At 38.9% G+C, this 20,352-nt stretch overlaps 1 protein-coding gene across 1 annotated transcript; it reads right to left on the minus strand.

The window, feature by feature from the left end:
- Window positions 1-886: 886 nt before the first annotated feature.
- arhgef18a (rho/rac guanine nucleotide exchange factor (GEF) 18a) lies at window positions 887-18,464 on the minus strand. The gene is made up of 21 exons (XM_015956337.3): window positions 18,326-18,464; window positions 15,085-15,147; window positions 14,335-14,466; window positions 13,946-14,037; window positions 13,538-13,678; window positions 13,082-13,332; window positions 12,832-12,957; window positions 10,349-10,466; window positions 10,017-10,268; window positions 9,806-9,882; window positions 9,529-9,710; window positions 9,336-9,391; window positions 8,458-8,637; window positions 8,262-8,372; window positions 6,290-6,387; window positions 6,132-6,203; window positions 5,999-6,046; window positions 5,421-5,879; window positions 5,040-5,343; window positions 4,745-4,849; window positions 887-1,466 (listed from the first exon to the last, which is right to left on the minus strand). The coding sequence occupies exons 3-21, from the start codon at window positions 14,400-14,402 to the stop codon at window positions 1,312-1,314; spliced, it is 2,895 nt and encodes a 964-aa protein (XP_015811823.1). The 5' UTR covers window positions 14,403-14,466; window positions 15,085-15,147; window positions 18,326-18,464; the 3' UTR covers window positions 887-1,311.
- Window positions 18,465-20,352: the final 1,888 nt, after the last annotated feature.

The following is a 20,352-nucleotide window of genomic DNA, read 5'->3' on the forward strand; positions in this document are numbered from 1 at the left end:
GCTCTTGCGTGGGTAGAGCTGCCGCTCTACATTTCCATACTTAAGGGAATAAATTAGTCTTTGGGTATTAAAATCTCCCTCATATAATAACATTAACCAATATGACAAAAGGGGGATTTTGTTTATAACAAAAGTTGCTTTAACTTGATAAATAAAAACAAATCAAACTCAGAAAAAGCAGTTGGGATGCCCAAATTGTTTTATACAATTGTAAATGGAAGAAGGTAATGATGCTTTGTTCATATCAACTATTTACAAAACTGCTTTTCCTTGGATTAAAAACAGTTTATAAGCAACTATTGATTTTTCATCAGCCGCTTCTTATGTAACAAACCATGTTTGGTGATCGTGTATGCATTCATAGAATAAAAACTTAGAGATAGAGGTCAAAAGTTCCAGGAAAACAAATCAAACCAGCTGCAGATGGGAAAAGGAAATAAACAAGCGCTTGTGTTGGTAAATTTGGCTCCCAGGCATGCTGAAAACTAAAACGCTACTAACATAAATACAGTACAACTTTCTACTAAAAATAACACTTTTCTTCCTGTTGTACGTTAAATAAAACTGACACCAGCAACCCCGGTATATTAAGATGCCACACAAAAAATAAAAAGGAACATTCTGTAAATGTTTGACCAGTTCTGTGCCAATCCAACTAAAGCCGATGGTTATAAAACTGACAGATATATATAAGAGCACATTACAGTGTGACCAGAGTTGTAAAATACATTAAATCCCTTTCGGATATGAATCATTTTCAGACTATTTTTAAAGTGTTTGCACCACATTAAACCAACAAACAAAACAAAACAAAAAGTAAAAAATTAAATCACCTTTTAGGATTTGTTTGATATTTTACACAAACGAGGGTTTTAATACGTTTCCACAAAAAAACTTTTTTTTATTGAACAAAGCAGAAATTTACACACACGGTTTGATTTCACTGAGAATTAATTCTTCAACAATCCCCGTTTTTTTTTTTACACACTGAGGATCAGCCCCGCAGCAGAAACCTAAACATCATTTGGATCTTTCTATTTACAAAAACGTAAACTTAAACTGTACACTTATCGCGACTTAAATTATAAAGGAGGCTTAAAACATGAGTGCTAAATGATTACAGAAAACAATGTTTTAAAATAAAAAAATAACAAAATAAAAACTTTCGTAAGTTTTGCCGACCATAGAATCCTTAAAATTTTGAACTGTCTGAAATTTTAACGTGAAAAGTGTATGTGTTGTCAGCTCAGTTCTGTATTTTTGGAAGTTTCCATTATGGATGCATCCCAAACTCCAGCCTTTATTTGAACATCACACCATGATTTCCTGCTCTTTTCCGTTCATAAGGACCTCTTTAGGGAAGGGAGGTGGTGGAGGTGGAGAAGACTCGCTGCTGTCCTGCTTGTTTGTGCTGAAAGACTGAGACGGTTTGACATTTTGAGCAGGGCCTGGTGGTCTGAATGTGTCTGTGGGGGGAGAGAAAACATAACAAACATGTAAAACACCCACCCGTGTGGAGAAAGTTAGGTTAAACCGTTGTTTTTACTTTTTGCTGATGTAGGAAAAGTGCTTTTGTTTTAGTTGCTGCTCACTGAATAATTTTGTTTTTTATAATAGTCTTATATTAGCTGTGTAACTTCTCTCCAGGTTTGTGTTTTAATCCCTCAATATTTGATTTTACACTCAGTTAAAGTTAAATGTTGCATCAATCTTTTTCTGACCTGTCTTTGCTTAAATTCTCACGCTCTGACCCTTACCCCAAGTTCGATTTAAAGAGGGAAAATACTCTTCTACAGTTTTTGGGTTATTGATAGGGATGTCCAATATTATCTGTCTACCACTAATATCAGCCGATATGAGCTTTAAAATTTATTATCAGAAAAAATAGCAATCAGTTTTTTAATGACAACTTTTACATATCATACACATATTAAAGTGACAGTGTGTATTTTCCCTGGCGATAGGGGGCAGTAGATACCTAAATTGTTGCAAACAAGCAGTATTTTTGTGTTGGAGTAAGACCTTACCAATGGATGCCCATTAGGGTCAAAAAGCCCTGGGGAGTGTATTTTAGACCTGATTTTTATGGTTATATGTTACGAAACTGCCAATACTATTCAACAACTGGGCATCATTTCATTAATTTTCAACAACATTTTGATGGATATTTCCAGAAATTAATGGTAAAAAAATATCTCTCTCTCAGAAATTAATGGTAAAAAATCTCTCTCTCTCACTCACTCACTCACTCACTCACTCACTCACTCACTCACTCACTCACTCACTCACTCACTCACTCACTCACTCACTCACTCACTCACTCACTCACTCGAAATATGACAGATCTGAAGGTTTATTTCTGAGATATTTTAGTTTATTTGGCACAAATTGTGAAGTAAAAATTTGTCCTGTGTTGTAAACGTACGCAGTCCTCACGGCACATAACTTTGTGTAGCTAGCCAGCTAACAAACGACTAAGGCAAAATCAAGAATCTTTACCCAAGGCTTGCTTTTCTTATCTGAAGATCTTTATAAATGTTTTATCCCCATAGCTGCAATATATATGATAAGAAAAAATGCATTACTAATACATCGTAGTGTCGGGCTTAGGGAGAACGAGATTCAACTGCTGTTGGAGACTAAATAAACATGACACTTTTCCTGTTTCTAACTTAAATTGAAGATAGTCATTTTGCACTGAAAATGTTTAAAATAAGCATACATGACCGAAGATATCTAAACCTAACCTAACCTAAAATGTTTTAGTGTTTTATGAGAGGGGGACACAGCACACATCAGTATCAGAAATTAAGAGTCAGACAATATTGGTAAAAAGGCCAATATCAAGCATTCCTAAACTAGGCAAAAGTACAGCAAACTTTCAGCAAACTATAATTTAACAAACATCTTTCATTACCCAAAGTTTAAATATTTGTATAAAAATATGAAATTGTGGTATATTTTGGTGTGTAGCAAACAAAAAAAATCAACATCAAGTATAAATGGGAAGAATCTGAATAAAAAACAATGATAAACATGAATCCTAGAAGCTTTTCTTCAGAAAAGTGAGTATGACTCCTCCAGTGTGGCTGCAGAGGAGGAGGAAGGTTGTAGACTCGGGTCTGCGTTACTATTAGCAGTCCTGCTTCAGCATGAACAACGAGGCCATTAATTAAATTGATGGCATTTCCATATTTATAATATGATGATATTACAAATGTTACATTTAGCTCTGTTACAGTTTATCTTCACAAAATGCTGCCAAACAGTGTTGGGCAAGTTACTTCAAAACTGTAATGCATTATTTATTACTTGTTACCCTCATTTTAAAGTAATTCATTACATTACAATATTACTGATTTAAAAATGTAAGGCATTACACTACTTTTGCATTACTTTAAGTTACTTTTACCAATACAACTTCAATATGAATCTGGTAATGTGACGCTCAGTGAGCTCATGACATATACGTGGAAGGTGATGTGGTGTCTGAGCTAGGGTTGCTGTGAAAAACAGTCAGATATAATAACAGTGCTTTAAAATGATTGTTTATTAAATAAAAGCAACAACAATCTGTACTCTCAACACGCTGCCATCTTATAGGGCCATCTGAGCAGGGAGTGAGGTGATGGGGGCTCCAAGCCTATATTTGCCTTGGTCCCTAAATGCCTTGATACGGCCCTGGATGTGGGACTGACTTCTGGGGTGATCTGATTCAATCACATGTATAAATATTAAATGCTTATATATTATTGCTTTTCACTGGTAAAAATGAGTATTGGGGATAAATCTACCTACTTTTTTCTTTTGAAGCACTCTGTTTTGTTTTCTTGATTTTATTAGAATAATTTCCGGCCCTTTTTCTCTCTTACCTTCCTGCACGCTGCATGTTTTCTCCGTCTTCCAGAAAAAACTGTTTCCTAGACTTCCTACTTTCTATCAGCCAAAGGGATCTTCACATGCGCGGCGCTCCAGCAGTAATGAGTTGAAATCACCGGGGCACAGATTATGAACTCAGCTGAGACAAAATACGTCAGAAAAGCACAAAATACCAGAGAATATGCGCCGATATGAACGATCGCAAGTGAATTATTTTGTTTTAGTGGAGCGATTTTGTGAATGTTACAGCGGCCGCGTGCAGGAGCAGCAGGAGTATTTGAGCCGTTACCGCTGCGTCCTCTCTGCCCGCAAAGCTGAGTCCATAAATGACGTCATATATGCAGATACTGGATCTTTCTTCGGGTTTCCCGCAATTTGAATTTTTAAGGAACACATCTTGATTCTGGGTTTAAAAATGCATTGTAATAACCGCGTTACTGACAATTGTACCGAGTAAATATTACCATTTTCTTTCCCTGTAATGCCTTACATTACCACATTACAGCAAAAAGCAATGCATTACAGTAATTAATTACTTTTGTACCGCATTACTCCCAACACTGCTGCCAAACCATTTGATGTCTTCAGAGAAGTGTTGTGAAGGAGAGGCGGGGCAGTGTGTGAGCGATACCCTGGTCACGTAACACGTAGCAGTAAAAGAAACAGAGCTGAGCCGTTCATAAATGAGAACATTTTATTGGGAAAGTACCAAATTGTAGCTTCTAAATTTTTTATTTTTTGGAGGGTATCAGTATCTACTGAATGTGTTCGGTTGATCCTAAAGAGGTAGAGTTTCTGTACCCAGCCCTAATAAAGTCAAAGCTCTTGATGAGGATCCAGATATTTTAGAGTTAGAAGAGCGTACCTGAGTTTAGAGCCCTTTGAGAAGTATTGCTGCTCACGGATTTGAGGCTGCCTCCTTCCTTCCCCGTCACTCGGATCGGCAAGACCTGGCTCACGTCTATGTTGGCTGGTAAAGGAAGGATTCATAGCATGATTAAGGCTGTTGAGTGTGACTGAAACGACTGATTTGCTTTTATTTAGAGAGCAAATTTGCACTAGTGTAGAAACAAAGTCTTCCAGAGCTAAAAGTTGGTGACTTTGCACTTTTTTCGTTAAAAACAGGATCTTAACATCCCCCAGGTGACCCAATTCCTGACCTGCGCTGTAGGCTCTTTTGTGCCTCCCCTTTGAGAGACTCTGCTTTCTCCTAGAAGATGAAGCCAGATTGGGAGGGATCATCTGCTGCACTGCAGACTTCTGCACCTGGTTGGTGTTGCTGATCAGGTGTTCAGGAAGCTTCTGTTTGATCGGTCGTGGGCTGATGCTCTCCCTCCGAGGTGGAACCTTTGGAGGAATGTCCTTTGGATTTGAGTGCTTGACAGGCAAAGTTCTCTGCTTTGAAACAGTCAGCAGAGTCCCTCCCCCATTTATGACACTCCCCCTGAATGACTGGTACGCGGACTGGAAAGAAAAGAACAAAATGAACTAGTTACTGCCACTCCAGGAGTCCTTATAATAATTCTTTTCCCATTTCTCACTAGTGTAGGATCATCATCAATGGAGAACTTCAACTTCAGCTTCTCCAAACGTTCCTTTTCCAGTAGAAGATGCTCCCTCTCTCTGTCCACCATCTTTATAGTCTCCCTCAGTCTCTTCAGGTCCTGCTGGTAGTCCTCCAACTGCTTCTCCAGCTCAACCGTCTCCTCTTTCACCTTCTCCTCCCTCTTCCTGCACTCGTGCTCTCTCTGCTTCAGCTCATCCTCCAGAACCGCCATCTGGATCCTCTGTTTCTCCCTCTCCTTCTCCCAGCGCTGCTGCTCCTCTTGATGCTGAACCTGCTGCTTCTGCAGCATGACCAGCTCCTCCTTCTGCTTCTCCAGTTTGCGCCGCTTCTCCTGCTCCAGCAGCACGTCACTGTAGTGGCGAGCAGGATATTTGCTCCTGGACTGGAAGGCTTTCTGCAGCTCATTCCTGCTGTCCTGCTGGGCGATGACTGCCTACGCCATCAAACATTGGAATCAAAAAGAGAAAAATAAACATGTGACTTATCTGGATGAAACGGGATTAGGGAATATTAAATATCTGCCGAGAGAATACAGATGAAAGAGGGTCTTACCTTTAAGCTGTTGAGCCGCTCTGCAAGCCTCAACACCCGATCGCACACCTACGCAGTGAAATTTAAAATAAAATAAAATATTTGATGCATAAATGAATACAGATGGGGGGAAAGCAGGATAGATTGGGGTTACCTCTTTCTCAGGGAAATGACTGGAGTTTGAACTTCCATGTAACAATGAATAAGTGTTTGGTTTGTCATCAGTCTGTTTAAAAAAAATAGCACAAAATAAATAGGATAATTTTAATAAAGAGATAAAGATCCAGAATCACTCAGAAACAGTTCTGGAACCTCAGAGAAGGATGCTTTCTTTAAAAGCTCAGACTTGATATGACTGCTCTTCTGAGACATGCCCACACTTCTATCAGGCGTTTCCCCTGCATCTCCATCTGGAAAAGAGTCACATTTAAATAAACTCAATCACAATCCCTTTATATGGTTATTTTTAGTAGAAAGTATTCATATATTGCAGCTTGATATACATGCAGCACTTTGACAGGGTTGTATGCAAGATTTTCATCCAATTTAATTCTATAACTTCACAGAAATATCAGAAAAATCAATGCAAATAAGTTACATGTACTAATATACTACAGCTTCAATTCAATTCAATTCAATGATACTTTATTAATCCCAGAGGGAAATTAGAGGTTCAATACACACAATTCTGAGATCAGACATACATACATAAAGACACATGACAAGAATTGGTGACTATGGTCATTCGCAACCCGAGTCGCGCTACCTTAATAGAGATCAGAGGGTTTATATATGACAATAGAGTCAGGTGGAGGAACAAAAGGCACTTCAGAGTTACCCTCCACAGGGAGGGCAGCTTTGCTATGCAAAAAACACCTCAGACAGAAATGCAACAGACTTCAGACATTATACAACATAAGTGTCCACTAGGTGGGGCGGTGGGTTGGGGACTCTCCACACATCAGTGCATGCAGCCACGATAAGCAGCGCTCGTCACCTCCGTTTGGAGAGGGGGAGGAGGTCGTTGGGTTTTAGAGAGCACAGTGACTCCTGGAACGATTCAACGGCCTTCGGTTGCAGTCCTGCCCAGGCAGGGATAGGGAGACAGAGTTGCCATGGCGACGGCAGCATTCCACATTTCTTCTGAGGGGGAGTAATCGCTTCAGCCTGACAGGCTCAAGGGCACCAGATTCAGATAAAAACTTGTTTTGGGGCTAGACAGAGAAAATTTCCACTCTGTCTTAAAGTTACGTTGGTCCTCAACCCCTCTTAATCCATTAATGGCATAATTAATCTATCCCAATCCACGCTGACCCATCAACTCGCTCCTTGATTGCATCTATCTTTTCTGCCAATGCATGAATCTCAGCCAAAGTTCCAAGCTTACAACTCATCTCGACAATTATATGAGTCTGTGCATTCACAGCGTGGTGTAATCCATCCCTGAGCTCGGGGAGAGCGCCAATATTCCTCGACAGCTCCTTAATTTTCCGGTAACCACTCAGGCCAAAAAGCAGGAAACCAAACACCAACACCACGAATATCCAGGCGTCTTCAGAATCTTCTACAGACAGTTGAGATGGGCAGATCAGGTTCCACTGTTTCCAGGAGTCCATGAAATGCCCGACTGGCTCTGTCCCAGAGGGGCAACTGGGAGCCCCTTCTCCCGTTTTCATCGTTGAAAAAATCTTGTCAATCACATTGAGAGACAAACTGACCAGGTCCATAACGGCGTTATGATAAAAGAAGACGGTAATTAATTCGATTACTCATTACTGAAAAAATTCTTTTTTAGTAACACCCTATTTTAAACAACGTTATCCCCATCACTGCTGATGACTAGGTTGAATTACTGAATATCATCATAACCATCATTTCATTTCTATAGCACCTTCCACTACCTTTACAGTGGCCCAAGTTGATGTACACTGTCACAGGAAAAATTAGGCAAAAACATAGAAAAAAAAGAAAATAAAACAAATAAATAAAAAACATTTAAACATATAATAATGGTATATAAATAGATCTTTTCAACATATCCTAATTTTTTAGCTTTACCTGTAAATCAATGAAGGCTGAGTAATGAAGAGATCAATGAAACATCATTTTTAAAATGTTGATGCTTGAAATTTTTGTTTTAAACAAGGTTATTGGAGAGCAGTTTTCAACTGACGGCTTTTACATCAGCAGATGATGTCACAGACCAGTTCCATTAAGACTTCCTGTTCCCCGCATTTTAAATGTGTCTAGATCTTCAATAAAAAAAATAAGAGGAAAGTCTTACATTTTCTGTTGGAAGCCACTTGAAACGTCTGCGCCCTCCTGACCAGTGCTCCCTGCATCTCACTCTCCTCTGAAGGAATCCTTATATAGAGCATGTTCTGCAGGATTTCCACTTTAAAAATATAATTGTAACTTTAGTCATTTTTCTGTATCTGCTGTTAGAATCAAAGCATTTTTCAGAACTCAGAGCAAGCTACCTTCTTCAATGGCCTCATTGAGCAGCGTCTCCCCCTGCTGGAGGTCAGCAGCATCTCCTCGCAGCAGCAGCCCTTTGTGGGGGGGTGTTTGCCCCATCACTTCTTCATACAAGGCAGCAAAAACCTCCTGCTTCTGAGTCAGACTTTGTCTTATCAGTTCATCCCGCTCCTGCAGCAAATCTGCAGAAAAGTGGATCTGTTTCAATACAAAATCATATAAAAAATAATGTTCCACATCACACCCTAACCCTTTTCTCTTTCAATAACATTTTAAATGGGTCATATCATGAAAAAAATCACTTTTTTTTTTACCATGTGATATTATTTCCTCATGAAAAACACAAACCCATTTTGGCTGCATTTATGCATTTTCCTGTTTCAGCTGCAAATTTAGAATTTTTCTAATCTCGTCATCAGGCCCTGCTCCTCTACAGGAAGCTAGTCTCTGGTCTGAAACCTGACTCCCCTGGCCAGCACAGGGTCTGTGGCTTAGGCCACCGCTGTCATTTAGCAGACTTGGTAAGAGTGCCAGGCTGGATGCCTTAACCACTGGACGACCATAGACAATACAGCAACTGACTCGCCTAAGACGCTGTTGTAAGCACATTTTGTCAGCGTGGGCGGAGTTTCACTAAAACAAAGTGTTTTATTTCCAGGTATAAATTCAGGCTGACAAAAATAATTCGTATTTAAGATAAATGACATCTTAACAGAGCCAACGGTAATATTTTATCATATTCTGTGCTTACGCCTGCTCTCAAAGGTTTAAAGTGGCATCATGTGGAACCTTTAAGATTATTTTTATCTGTGCCAGGATGTACCGTTTGTTAATCTGGGTATAGGATTTGTTAGTTTTGTAATAATTTCAGCATTCTTACTTTGATAATGCTGCAACTTTGTAATCAGTTTGGAGTACAGCTCCTGTTCTTGACAACTGAAACACAAACATTTCTCAGTCCTTTTGGTCATCTAATATTCTAAAGTAAATTAAACAATAGCTTCTCATTCAGGCTAATATATAACAAGTGCTGCATGAATTTTTAGCACGAATTTCTCTGTAAAAGTCCACACCTTTCCACAGATTCTCGTATGAAGGTCATCAGTGTGTTGCGTTCCTCTTTGGAGTTTGCGTGGATCTCATACATTTCCGCCATGGCGGAGGCGCACGCACAGATGACGTAGAGGCCTTTATCCTCATTAGCCACTTCTCTAACGATCACTCTTTGAATGTCAATAACTGGTTGTTTGCCATCCTACACAAGCCAACATTACAGCAAAGAGAACAGATTAATTATCATTAAGTCTCGTGTGTAAAGATGTAAGATGAAGATTTATAAACGGGACTCACCATGGAGGCAAAAACAAACTTCTGATCTTTCTCTTGTAGGAGGATGAGCTTATCTGACAGCAGCACAGCCAAGACCTCTGCAGGGGGAGCATGAAAACGCCGGAAACGCACGAAAGGTAATGAAAAGATCTCAGATTGCTGACTTTCAGAATACATTGAAACTGCAGCACAACATCAGCAGCATCACTAGATCAATAAACACAACCCAAACCTTTCTGTCTACTGGAGGTCTTCCAGGTGACGTTTTTTTCACACAGCAGCGTCCTGCTGCCTTGGATCAGATCCTCTTTGCGGAACAGCCGGCCATCCTTTAGCCGGACATGACTCTTTGGGTCCAGACGAAGGTAGATCTCTCTCAGTCGAGCGCCCTTGTCGTATTCACAGACCTGGGAGTTAACCTGGGAGATGGTGTCCTTGATCAGCTCCAAACCTTTCATCAAATACCTATAATCCTCAGTGTCAGCTGTGAGGGCACAGAGAAACAAATTACCAAGCAATCTTTTTGTTAGGTTTGTTTAACGTGTAAAAAAAAGGAGATTCTACCATCAGTGTTCTCGATTATCCGCTCCACCAAAACAGGATACTTGGTGATGCGCTGAGTCACCAACAGGAAACATTCAGGGATTCCTAATCGTCGCACCAGAGAGACCTGATCAATGTCCTGGGAAAAAAAAGAAAGTCCCACTTCTATCAACCTGATACAAAGTAAGCTAATATGTCAATGTTGTTTGTGTAACAGAATGAAATAACTGTTTTCCACCTAAAAGTCACCCCCCCCCCCCCCTCAGCAAGAACTAATCTGCATGAGATATTTCTCAAGGTCTCATGCTCTGCTTCTAAACTGTTTCCTTTCCAGCCCAAGAGAAGAATGAAGACAAAGGACTCTTTCTTTTTAAAGGGGCATTATGGAAGTTTGACAGCCAAAACATGTATAGAAATAATAAATTTCTTCTTCATACATTCTCCTGCAATGCCCTGGTCCTGTAGAATGAGCCCTGGCATTTTTACTGTGATTGCCTGTTTATCTCGGCTTTTCTGTAAAATCACAGAAAAAGAAAGCTGCTCGGGTCGAGCAGGCTGCTTCATGCGCGTTCACGCTCAGGCATAGCCCGTAGCATTTGCTATCCGTAGGTTTAGCAGCAGAGAGTGAGGTAGTGCCAACTCAGCGACTTTGTTGCTGTTCCTAACGCCTAGTGATGAACCTAGCTACATTTCTGAGGACCCTTAGCTACTTTCTTCTAAATATGTCCTGCAAATTAGCAACAAAATAGCCATTTTCGCTCCGAACCGTTCTTTGAACGTTATTTCAGCTGTCATCAAGGATATAAAAGCTACAGATACAGAAGATGTTACGGGTGCTTTAGCTCACTTAGTAAGACGATGGACTTCCATGCGGAAGATCCGGGTTTGAATCTAGATGTGAGCAAAATTTATTTAGTGATTATTTTTTACATTAATGGTATTTTTTTACAGTAAGATGCCCAAATTTTTATTTGAGACTCGCCGAACGGCATTGAATTCACAGATAAAAAAGATGTGGGTTCAACTTTCATTTTGGAACAATTTTTCAAGCAAGGGAAGGGAATGATCTGTGAAGCTGACAGACTGACCCATCTTAAACCTTTGTCGGCTGTGCTGAAGATAAACGTACAGAACCAAATTATTTAATTAATTAGCTGTGCGTTCTCCTGTCCTCTGTCCTCCGGGCCCCACACACACGGAGCTGACTGTCTCATCCGTTATTTTCGTTAAGGAGTGTGCACGTACAGCATGCGCGCCTCGTGCACGAGCCTACTATTGAAGCTGCCATTACGCTTTTGGCCTGAGGGGGCAATCACGAGCATAAAAATTCAAAACTCCGTAAAGTCCCTTTAATAAATCAAAGATCTCTATTTTAATAAGCTAATCAAACAAAGTGTTAGTCAATAATAAAATTAACCAATTTGTGAAATGAAAATATTAATTACTTGATATAATCCTATAGAATATAATAATTAATATAACTTTAAATGTTTCCACTAGAGACTTATTACACGTAAGGTTAAGCCACATCACACATTGCTTTTACTGATCCAGTCAGAATCTTCCAGATCTGACGGAGGCGTGGTTTTGGTGGTGCTTGGTAAATCTGTCCTCTTTTGATTTGACCGTAAATCAAAACATCCAAATTATAAAACTATGCCCACGTCATCTTTAACTCCAGTTCAAAGCTTTCTAGAGAAGTTGTCGGAGTGGCCAATCCGTAACTTTCCTCTTCAGCCGAAAGAACCAACGACAAGCTGGATAAAATCTGAGCTGTTCCACCTGCTGCAACGGTTCTTTTCAGAATAAAAGCTGAACCATCACGACCCCGTTTTGGGTCTTGTTAGATGCTAATAAACCGTCGTGACCCGGAAGTATCTCAAGACTGGTTTGAGTCGGCAACTGCTGCTTTTCCTACCGGCTTCAGTTCCAGAGAAGGTCAAGCTGGACCTCGACATTCCTGATCTAACGGGGACTACTGAAAGGGTACGTAGGCCGGTAGAATGGCGTCTCAATGAGTGTTGTAAGTCTCCAAACCAAAGCTTAGCGCGAAATCATCATCTTCACTCCCAACAGAACTAATCGTTTCTTCAGATTTGCTGGTTCTGAACAACATTCCACACTACACCATTCTCCGTCTCACTTCACCTTAGTTACACCATACATTTAGTGTTTAAAGTTAGTCTAGTTTTAATTTGTTTAGTAATAAATCTTTAAATTTTTAAAACTTGACTCTCTGTTATCTCTGAGTTAATACGAAGTGGTTACATAATCCCTGCAATAAAAAGTTCCAATCTTCTGGTTTAAGTTATCCAAAGATCCATAAGATTGATTTCATATTTCATATGGAATCTCATATTTTATGGTTCATTAAATAATATGTAAATTTAATCCTTACAGACGTTTCAGCAGTTCCAGACATTCATTTTACTAATTTTAGTACACCAGGTGTTTTCTGCAGACTACATAATAAATAAAAGATCAATTAGCGTAAATGTTCTTACTTTAATAAGATTCTGCAGCTTCTTGTTGTTCTGTATCTGCTCTTTGTAGAAGCCGATTGCTTCACTTTGATGGCTGCAAAAATAGCTGTAACCCCCGATCATCTGTTCTCCCAACGTGCCTGAAAACTGACATCAGTAAAAAAGAAAACAAGTTACGTTGAACGCGAGTACGCTCCAAATACATCAGAAGCAAATGGTTAGATTTCAGTGGAAATAACACTGCTACTGGGATTGATTTGTCCTCTCCTACCTGATTGATAAGGATGTCCCCCAGCTGTGTGATGTGGAAGATTTTTGAGTTTCCTTCCACCTGACATTGGGTCTGGCGCACTTTCAGGTTGTTGAGGAAGTGCTGGTGGAGGCTGAGCAGGACTTTCACTCCTGGGAAGAGCTGCTCCATCCAAGCCTCGTCTACCAGCAGAGACTTCTTCAGCTCATGCATGTAGACATTGAGAAGGATCTTTAAGGTGCGTACGTGGTGCATCTCTGTCAGGATCAGCTCTGGGAAATTGATAAAAAATCCTTTTAATTGCTGTAAAGGTGATTATTTTGACTCAGCTGAAGAAAGTGATTGACATGAGCAAACAGTTCGACTAAAATTATACATGTCTATTAAAAAGCTGATGTGCCGGTTTTGAGAAGCTTAGAGTGAGACACACCTCGGGTAACAAAGTCAGGCACAGGCTCAGTTTCAGTTTCAGCATACCGTAAATGACATCCTGCCTTTTGACGGCCTCTTTGTTCAGGGATTTTATGTAGTTTGGGCCCACAGCCGAGCTCCAGGACTCCTTCTCCAGATTCTGGGCGTCCGACTTCAAATCATCTTCCAGCTCAGCGTAATGGGAATCTGAATGGCACGTAAGAATTTCACAATGTGACTGGAAAAAACCAGACATCGCTTGTGCTCCATAGTCACATGAGAGTGTTTCAGTGATTTCATTCTTGTTTTTGAAAAACAAAAACGTCTCTGGAAAATGTGTTCTTGGGGTTTTAGGTTTAGACTACCTGCTTTATGTAGACAAAAATATCATCAAAATAATAATTTTGTGGTGTTTTAATTAAACATTCCTCAGGAAATGTTACTAAAGAGGAAACATTTCAGCTGCTAACTGACCTCCTAGATTGATGGGCTTAGTTGCCTCCGAGTCTTCTGAGGACGGCTTTGACCACACACCTTCAGGCTCATCCATCTGTGCAGCGCTAGGTCTAGTTGGTATGTGATGAGATAAGGCTCAACCAGTAAACCAAATGTGATGTCAGCACAAAAACATGCAAACAAAAAGGTATTCAGTGTGACTGTTTAACAGAAGGGGTTGCATCTTATCCAGTATCAAGTAAAATAAAACCCTGATGACTAAAAAGGAACTAAAACGGCTCAGAATCAGATTCATCTGCCCCTAAACAAACCCAGAGTAGGAAATTCTACATTTTATGTGACGGGGAAAATAAATCACCGCCATGTTTTGGTTTATTTTTACCAGGATAAGTTGAAGGATCACCAACCTGAAAGTTGTGACTCCGTGTGAAGAGGACGCAGGTTGATTGTTGGATTTTTGGGGGGTGACAGTCATACCTGGCCTAGTGACACTGGTTTGCAGGCCATGGAAGGCTGGGGGACAAACAATCTTCCCGGTGCTGCGAAACAAAACACACAAACTGTAAATAACACAAACATGAGGTCCATATCATTAACACAACAAACCTAACAGCTTTGATGACTGAAACTATTAAGAGTACTTTCTGATACCAAAATGCATTGATGTATTTAAGCGTTCGTGTCATATTTAAATCATAATTCAACTAGATTAGCATTGCTGTTACTGATGGTGTTTAAAGTAAGCCTGAACACAGGTTTCTAACAGATTTACCTTCTCTAATACGGAAAACAGAGTGTAAAGAGAGAATGAACCAAAACAAGCTGCTGCCAGAAGAAACTGGTCCCATATAGAGGAAACTGGTTTGACAAACTGTGACACCACAGCTCAAGTCGCAGCAGCTGAATGGGGAAAAATACAACTAAGGACAGAGAACACCTGTGGAAACAGGTAGCAGTAGAAAAAGCAGCTATACGAGTACAGCAGACTAACAACAAGCAGATCGGTATTTATTGTTCTACCTTAAATAAATCTCTTAATTCATGCCTTTTCTGTTCTTAAGTTGTAAAAACATTGAATTTAAAATCCATCTTTTTCCATTTCTGTTCCTAATTTGCTTCTAGAAACAATTTTGCTTAAGTTAAACAAAATGACTCACCCTCCTCATGGGCAGGTTAACCTTTTGAGGGTGTTTTTTCCAACTTATGTATGCAACAATTTCCTGATGACACAAAAAGGTCAAACTTGTTATTCCAGTACATGAAAACACAAGGTCAAAACAAAGGAAAAGACATGACAAATGTTCCTGGATCACCAATGGGAGTTTGTTTTTATGATCAGCGTTTATTTGTGTGCACACGCTGATGGAAAAAGGGCAGATGAGAGTGATCCACTGATGTGCACGAATGCCCTGTCCTGGTATGGATGAACACATGGTGGAATCTCCTCGTCACAGCTTGGGCGGAGTTCCCCCGAACAACGCAAACAAAAATGTTTACATCGAAAAAGATGAGATGCTACGACTCTTGTTAAACGTTTATGTTCTATTAATGTGCCCATATGGTTTCACCAGAAAATCAGCTGCTGTTTCAAGTCAGACACACCTAAAACACACAAGACTGTTTGAAAAGATCCACGCACGCATGCACGCTCGCGCACACACCCACACGTGCACGCACACACACACACACACACACACACACTCTCCTGTCAATTACACCTTAAAAAGATAAATGTCTGCCTTTATCCTGTATCAAAACAAAACATATTTTGCAAACCATCCAAGTACCTGGCAGTAACTTTTGTTAAACTAAAATAAAAGCAAGTGGAGATCAAGATCTAAACAAAAAAGGGTCATTTTTCAGCTGCCAGTTTCGTGTTGCTCTAGAAAATTCCTGAACTGTAAACGAAGGTGAAAGGAGCAAAATATTAGATCTAATGGAGCACCTTGTCCACATTTTGCATCATGTAACGTATCATAACTTTTATGATACGTTATAATCCACGTTGTGTTTGTGTCCTATAGGCTCTTGTCACTGACAGACACACCTCAAACGATTCACCCACATGGGCGGAGAAAGAGCACAGCAGCATTAAATACAGGTCATACCCTTGAAGCCAAAAACAAGACCAGCGAGTCTGTGAAGTATCCTGTCAGATGGAAGGAAATGGTTTAAAAAATGTGTGCAAAGTAGTTTCCCTGATTCAAACCACTGCAACACCCAGACTGTCATTAATACAGTCATCATTAATAATAATACTTATCGATGTTCTGACAGATTTAAGACACCTGTTTCCTTAAGTGGGTCTTCGTAGCTGACTGGCACGAGGAAAATAAACCAGTGATCCATGTTGCTGTTGTTTGTCCCAAACTCGGACGTCTCACGTCATCATGTGATGTGTCTCAAACAAAAACATGAAAGGCTGAAGTGTCTTTACAGAAAGATGGTACATATCCCTGATGTTGTGTATGTTTAAATTAAAAATGTCAGTGAATGGGAACAAAAACTAGGGCAAAAATGGACCTCTAGCCCATTTGAGTCCAGCAGTCAGAGATTGGAGGAGAGGAGGACCATCAAAGTCTCACCTCAAACAGCCTTGAGACTAAGTTTACTTATTAACCAAAATGGACTGACAGTTCTATCTTTGGTGTTGAGTGCATGCCTCTGTGCATCTGTCAGTGTGTGCAGGTAAACCCTTCTATTACCAAGTAAATGTTCCCCGTGTGTGCATGCCTGCAGCCCCAGGTAACCCACGCTACTTCCTGACTCAGGGTATCTGCAGGTTTAAGGGAGCCAAATTTAAGACTTTTTAAGACCTTTTTAAGGCCACTTAGACCAAATTTAAGCTACTTTTAAAATTAAATTTAAGCTATAATTTCCAGCTATTGCCTGGAACCGGTGCTAACCACGTGGCGAACGTAGGATTAGCCATCCAGTTACCATTAAACTAGTGGGAACTTGCCCTTCCCCATGGCGCAAGCTCCCACTAGCTTAACCAGCTAATGTGCTCATCTAAAAATAGCCCCCTTTCACAACCAACTGAATGTGTATGGTTCCGCTTATGCAAACCATTATACACAAAAAATGCTGAAGACTAACTAGAAATTCAGGAAAACAAAAGGATCTTGTTTATTGGGTCTTTGGTAATTTAAGACCTTTGGAAACTGTATTTAAGGATTATTTGTCATTTTTAAGGATTTTTAAGGCCTTAAATTTGGAAAAGCTAATTTAAGACTTTTTAAGACTTTTTAAGGACCCGCGGATACCCTGCTGACTGGTCAGCCTGAAGTTTTGATTCCTGTTACAATACACAGGGCAAACACAGAAACAACAACATTTATAGTAAATGTATTTTAAAGGCAGCTCAACTGTTTGAAAAACAAGAATTTGAAGAGCTTTTATGGCAAAATTACTCCTTATTCATAATTTTTAATAGGGACCCACCTCTCATGACCTTCAACAATATAAAACAGGCAAAGGACGTTAATTATTGTTAAAAATACTTAAGCGTTATGTGTATTAAATTTTTAATTATGGCCTAATATGCATACAAATATATATTTCAAATTCCTTCAACAATCAGTTTGGACTAATGCATATCTACTTTTATTAAAACCTCCATGCTCCTGCTTTGTCACTGTGAGTTGACAGGAAAACCTGAATGAACTTGAATTCACATTATGGCTAGTAAAAAAGCAACTTCATAATGACTTGCTTTCATAAATATATCTGAATATGAAGGCTCAAGAATTAGTAAAATGTAAAATTAGATTAGTAAAATTAGTGTAAAATCTGGAATCAAGGTGAGAATAAAGCAATTCTGAATATGTGGAATGATAGCCTGGCAAGCCATAATAAATAAATATATCATTTATTATTATTTATAAATAATAAATAAATATTATTATTACAAATATTATATATATATATATATATATATATATATATAATTAAAATTTGCAAAGCAAGAATTTGGTCTAGTTCACTAGGTGGACATCTACAAACAAATGATAACCAGCCTTAAATGTGCAGAGTTTTGATATTTAGACCTTTTGTGATTTTTTTTAATACGCCCAACGGTTGTTTAGCATATTTAGCTAAACTTGATGTCATTTCACTCAAAGTGACAGCAGCAGCAACAACACTGGCGTTAATATGAACAAATTAAATGGAAAGTGAACGAAATACACCCAAAAAGTTAATTAAATTTTTCTTTAAATTTTGAATCTAGAGTAAACGTTAAAAAAAGAAAGTTTGCCACCGTTTTATAAAAGCGACGTCACATATTGTGAGCTAGCTAATGTTTGTATGCTAGCTGAGGTATGATAGCTATTTGCAGCCGTTTGAAAAAAAAAAGTTGAGACTTTCTTTTACAAAAGGAGCTGTTAAAATTCTTACCGGGAGATGTTATAAATCAGCAGCAGGATGTATCAACAGCAACCACAACTTTCTGTTTACTCCCAGGCACAGATAAGGAAGTCAATTAGGCCTTTTTTTTCCACTAAGAAGAAAGAAGTGTGGACACCTCCAGAGGAACAAGTGCACACAGAAAAACTAGTGTGGCTAGAAGAGGAAGGAAGGCGGAGGAGTGTTATGACAAATCCCAGCCTCTTCTTTAGATGGCAAGCCGTTATTGCATATAATAAAATTTGTTTATCTTTCACATCGAATCAGTCAAAATCACATTCTTATAGATTGATTGGAAAAATAAATCAGATAGGTGAACAGTTTTTATTAGTCTGCTTTTACATGTAACGGTTTAAAAACACAGAAAAAAAACACAATGAACAAGAACAAACAAAACATGTTGAAATCAAAGCAATAATCCAAACATGTCATAAGTAATGCACAATAATTTCCATATTGTCATAGGTACATTTTTTCTAGCTCAAATGACACTCTAGATATATTCAAAATGAAATTATTTATAGCAAAAATTATCATTCAGATGTGATCACCTGTTGGAGTTGATTTACCTTTTCATGTTTAAATTACATCAAAATTAGTTTTTAAAGGGCAAGTCTCCCTAAATCAACTTTTTTTTGGCTGACAAAATAAATAAATAAACAATAATAATAATAATAATAATAATGTGTGTGTGTGCGTGCGTGTGTGTGTGTGTGTGTGCCGTAGACATGTGTAGTCAATAATTTGGGACTTCAGTGCATCTTAGTTAAAATTTTAATTTTCTACCTAAAATGATCAGTGTTGCACCTAAATCTGCCATCGCTATTGGCCAAGAGGTACCCTATGATGTAAGCTGGTACCATATGATGTCACAAATGCCGTTGTGAGCCTGTGTTTGCTAGCGGCTCCGCCGTCTCGGTCTATCAGGCAACAGCATTTGTTCCATTTTTCAAACACAAAGTGGGAGCGGAATAAGACTCTGGTAGGGGATGACTTGCTCTTTAAAGTGGACAGGGCTGATGATTATGGAAAAGAAGAATGACTATTGGAATGTCTGAAAGTCGAATTGAATTATGAGCATTAGCAGACTTTGCAGCCTTTAAATGATAAACTAGCTTGCCACACACCTCCTCTAAGCATTGAGGGAATAACTTTGTTTATTGAAGGTAGCACATTCCTGAAGTTCATCAGTTTTTAAATAAATGTAGACAAGAAGAATCTTATGCTACTGTTACTGAATCCAAATACAAAAATAAACAGTAAAAAGTTTCAATTATGCTTTCATAACGGCACTGATTTAGTTCAAATTCACATTTATGCAAATTAAAATGATAAATATTGAAACTTAACACAAGTTTTAAGTATACTGTAAAGAGCATTTTATTGTTCAGGGATTTGTTGCTATATAAAATAATTATATATTAGAATATATAGGTTCTGACGGTAGAATAAACCTTTTATTTTCTAGATAATTATGAAAAAGGAAATGTCACCGCCCAGCCTTGCAGATTTAATCTGACATTCTGCATCACAAACCCTGATCCAGAGTCAGCTATAATGCAAACGGTGAAGCAGGTTTTCTTTGTGTAGACAACTCTGGGCAATACAGGTGACGATACAGGTGTCAACATGCATCAGGAGACATCAGTGCACACTAAAGTGTATGTGAATCAGTCGGAGTGCTTTGTAATGAGTTTTTAGACTAAAACGGCTGAGGTCAGAACATAAACAGTAAGCACTAAAACTGTCGCCCCACAGGAGAGTTTGATGCAGAGATCTGCACTGACAGTGGATTATTTAGGAATTTCTAAACTTCTGAATAAATCGGGTACATAGGGAGGGGAAATAAATAAATTTGTTGCATTAATCTTAAAATCAATCTCTGTTCTGCCCATTCTTTGGTATTTCTAAACCCACTTAGTGCTGATTGTAGTTCAAGATTACCTGAAAGACAGTATTGTACATCATTGAGTCGACCCCCAAAATTGTTCTAATTTTTTTTAAATCCTGTGGTAATA

Source organism: Nothobranchius furzeri, chromosome 11 (genome assembly GCF_043380555.1).
Source record: "Nothobranchius furzeri strain GRZ-AD chromosome 11, NfurGRZ-RIMD1, whole genome shotgun sequence".
Taxonomy (NCBI): Eukaryota; Metazoa; Chordata; class Actinopteri; order Cyprinodontiformes; family Nothobranchiidae; genus Nothobranchius; species Nothobranchius furzeri.

Excerpts from the sequence above, each read along its gene's own strand:
- arhgef18a (XM_015956337.3), bottom strand. The coding sequence starts at position 14,402 with ATGACTGTCACCCCCCAAAAATCCAACAATCAACCTGCGTCCTCTTCA. Across the intron at positions 14,038-14,334 it reads CACGGAGTCACAACTTTCAG|ACCTAGCGCTGCACAGATGG; the intron begins GTTGGTGATCCT and ends CATACCAACTAG. Across the intron at positions 6,388-8,261 it reads AGTGGCTTCCAACAGAAAAT|ATGGAGATGCAGGGGAAACG; the intron begins GTAAGACTTTCC and ends ACTCTTTTCCAG.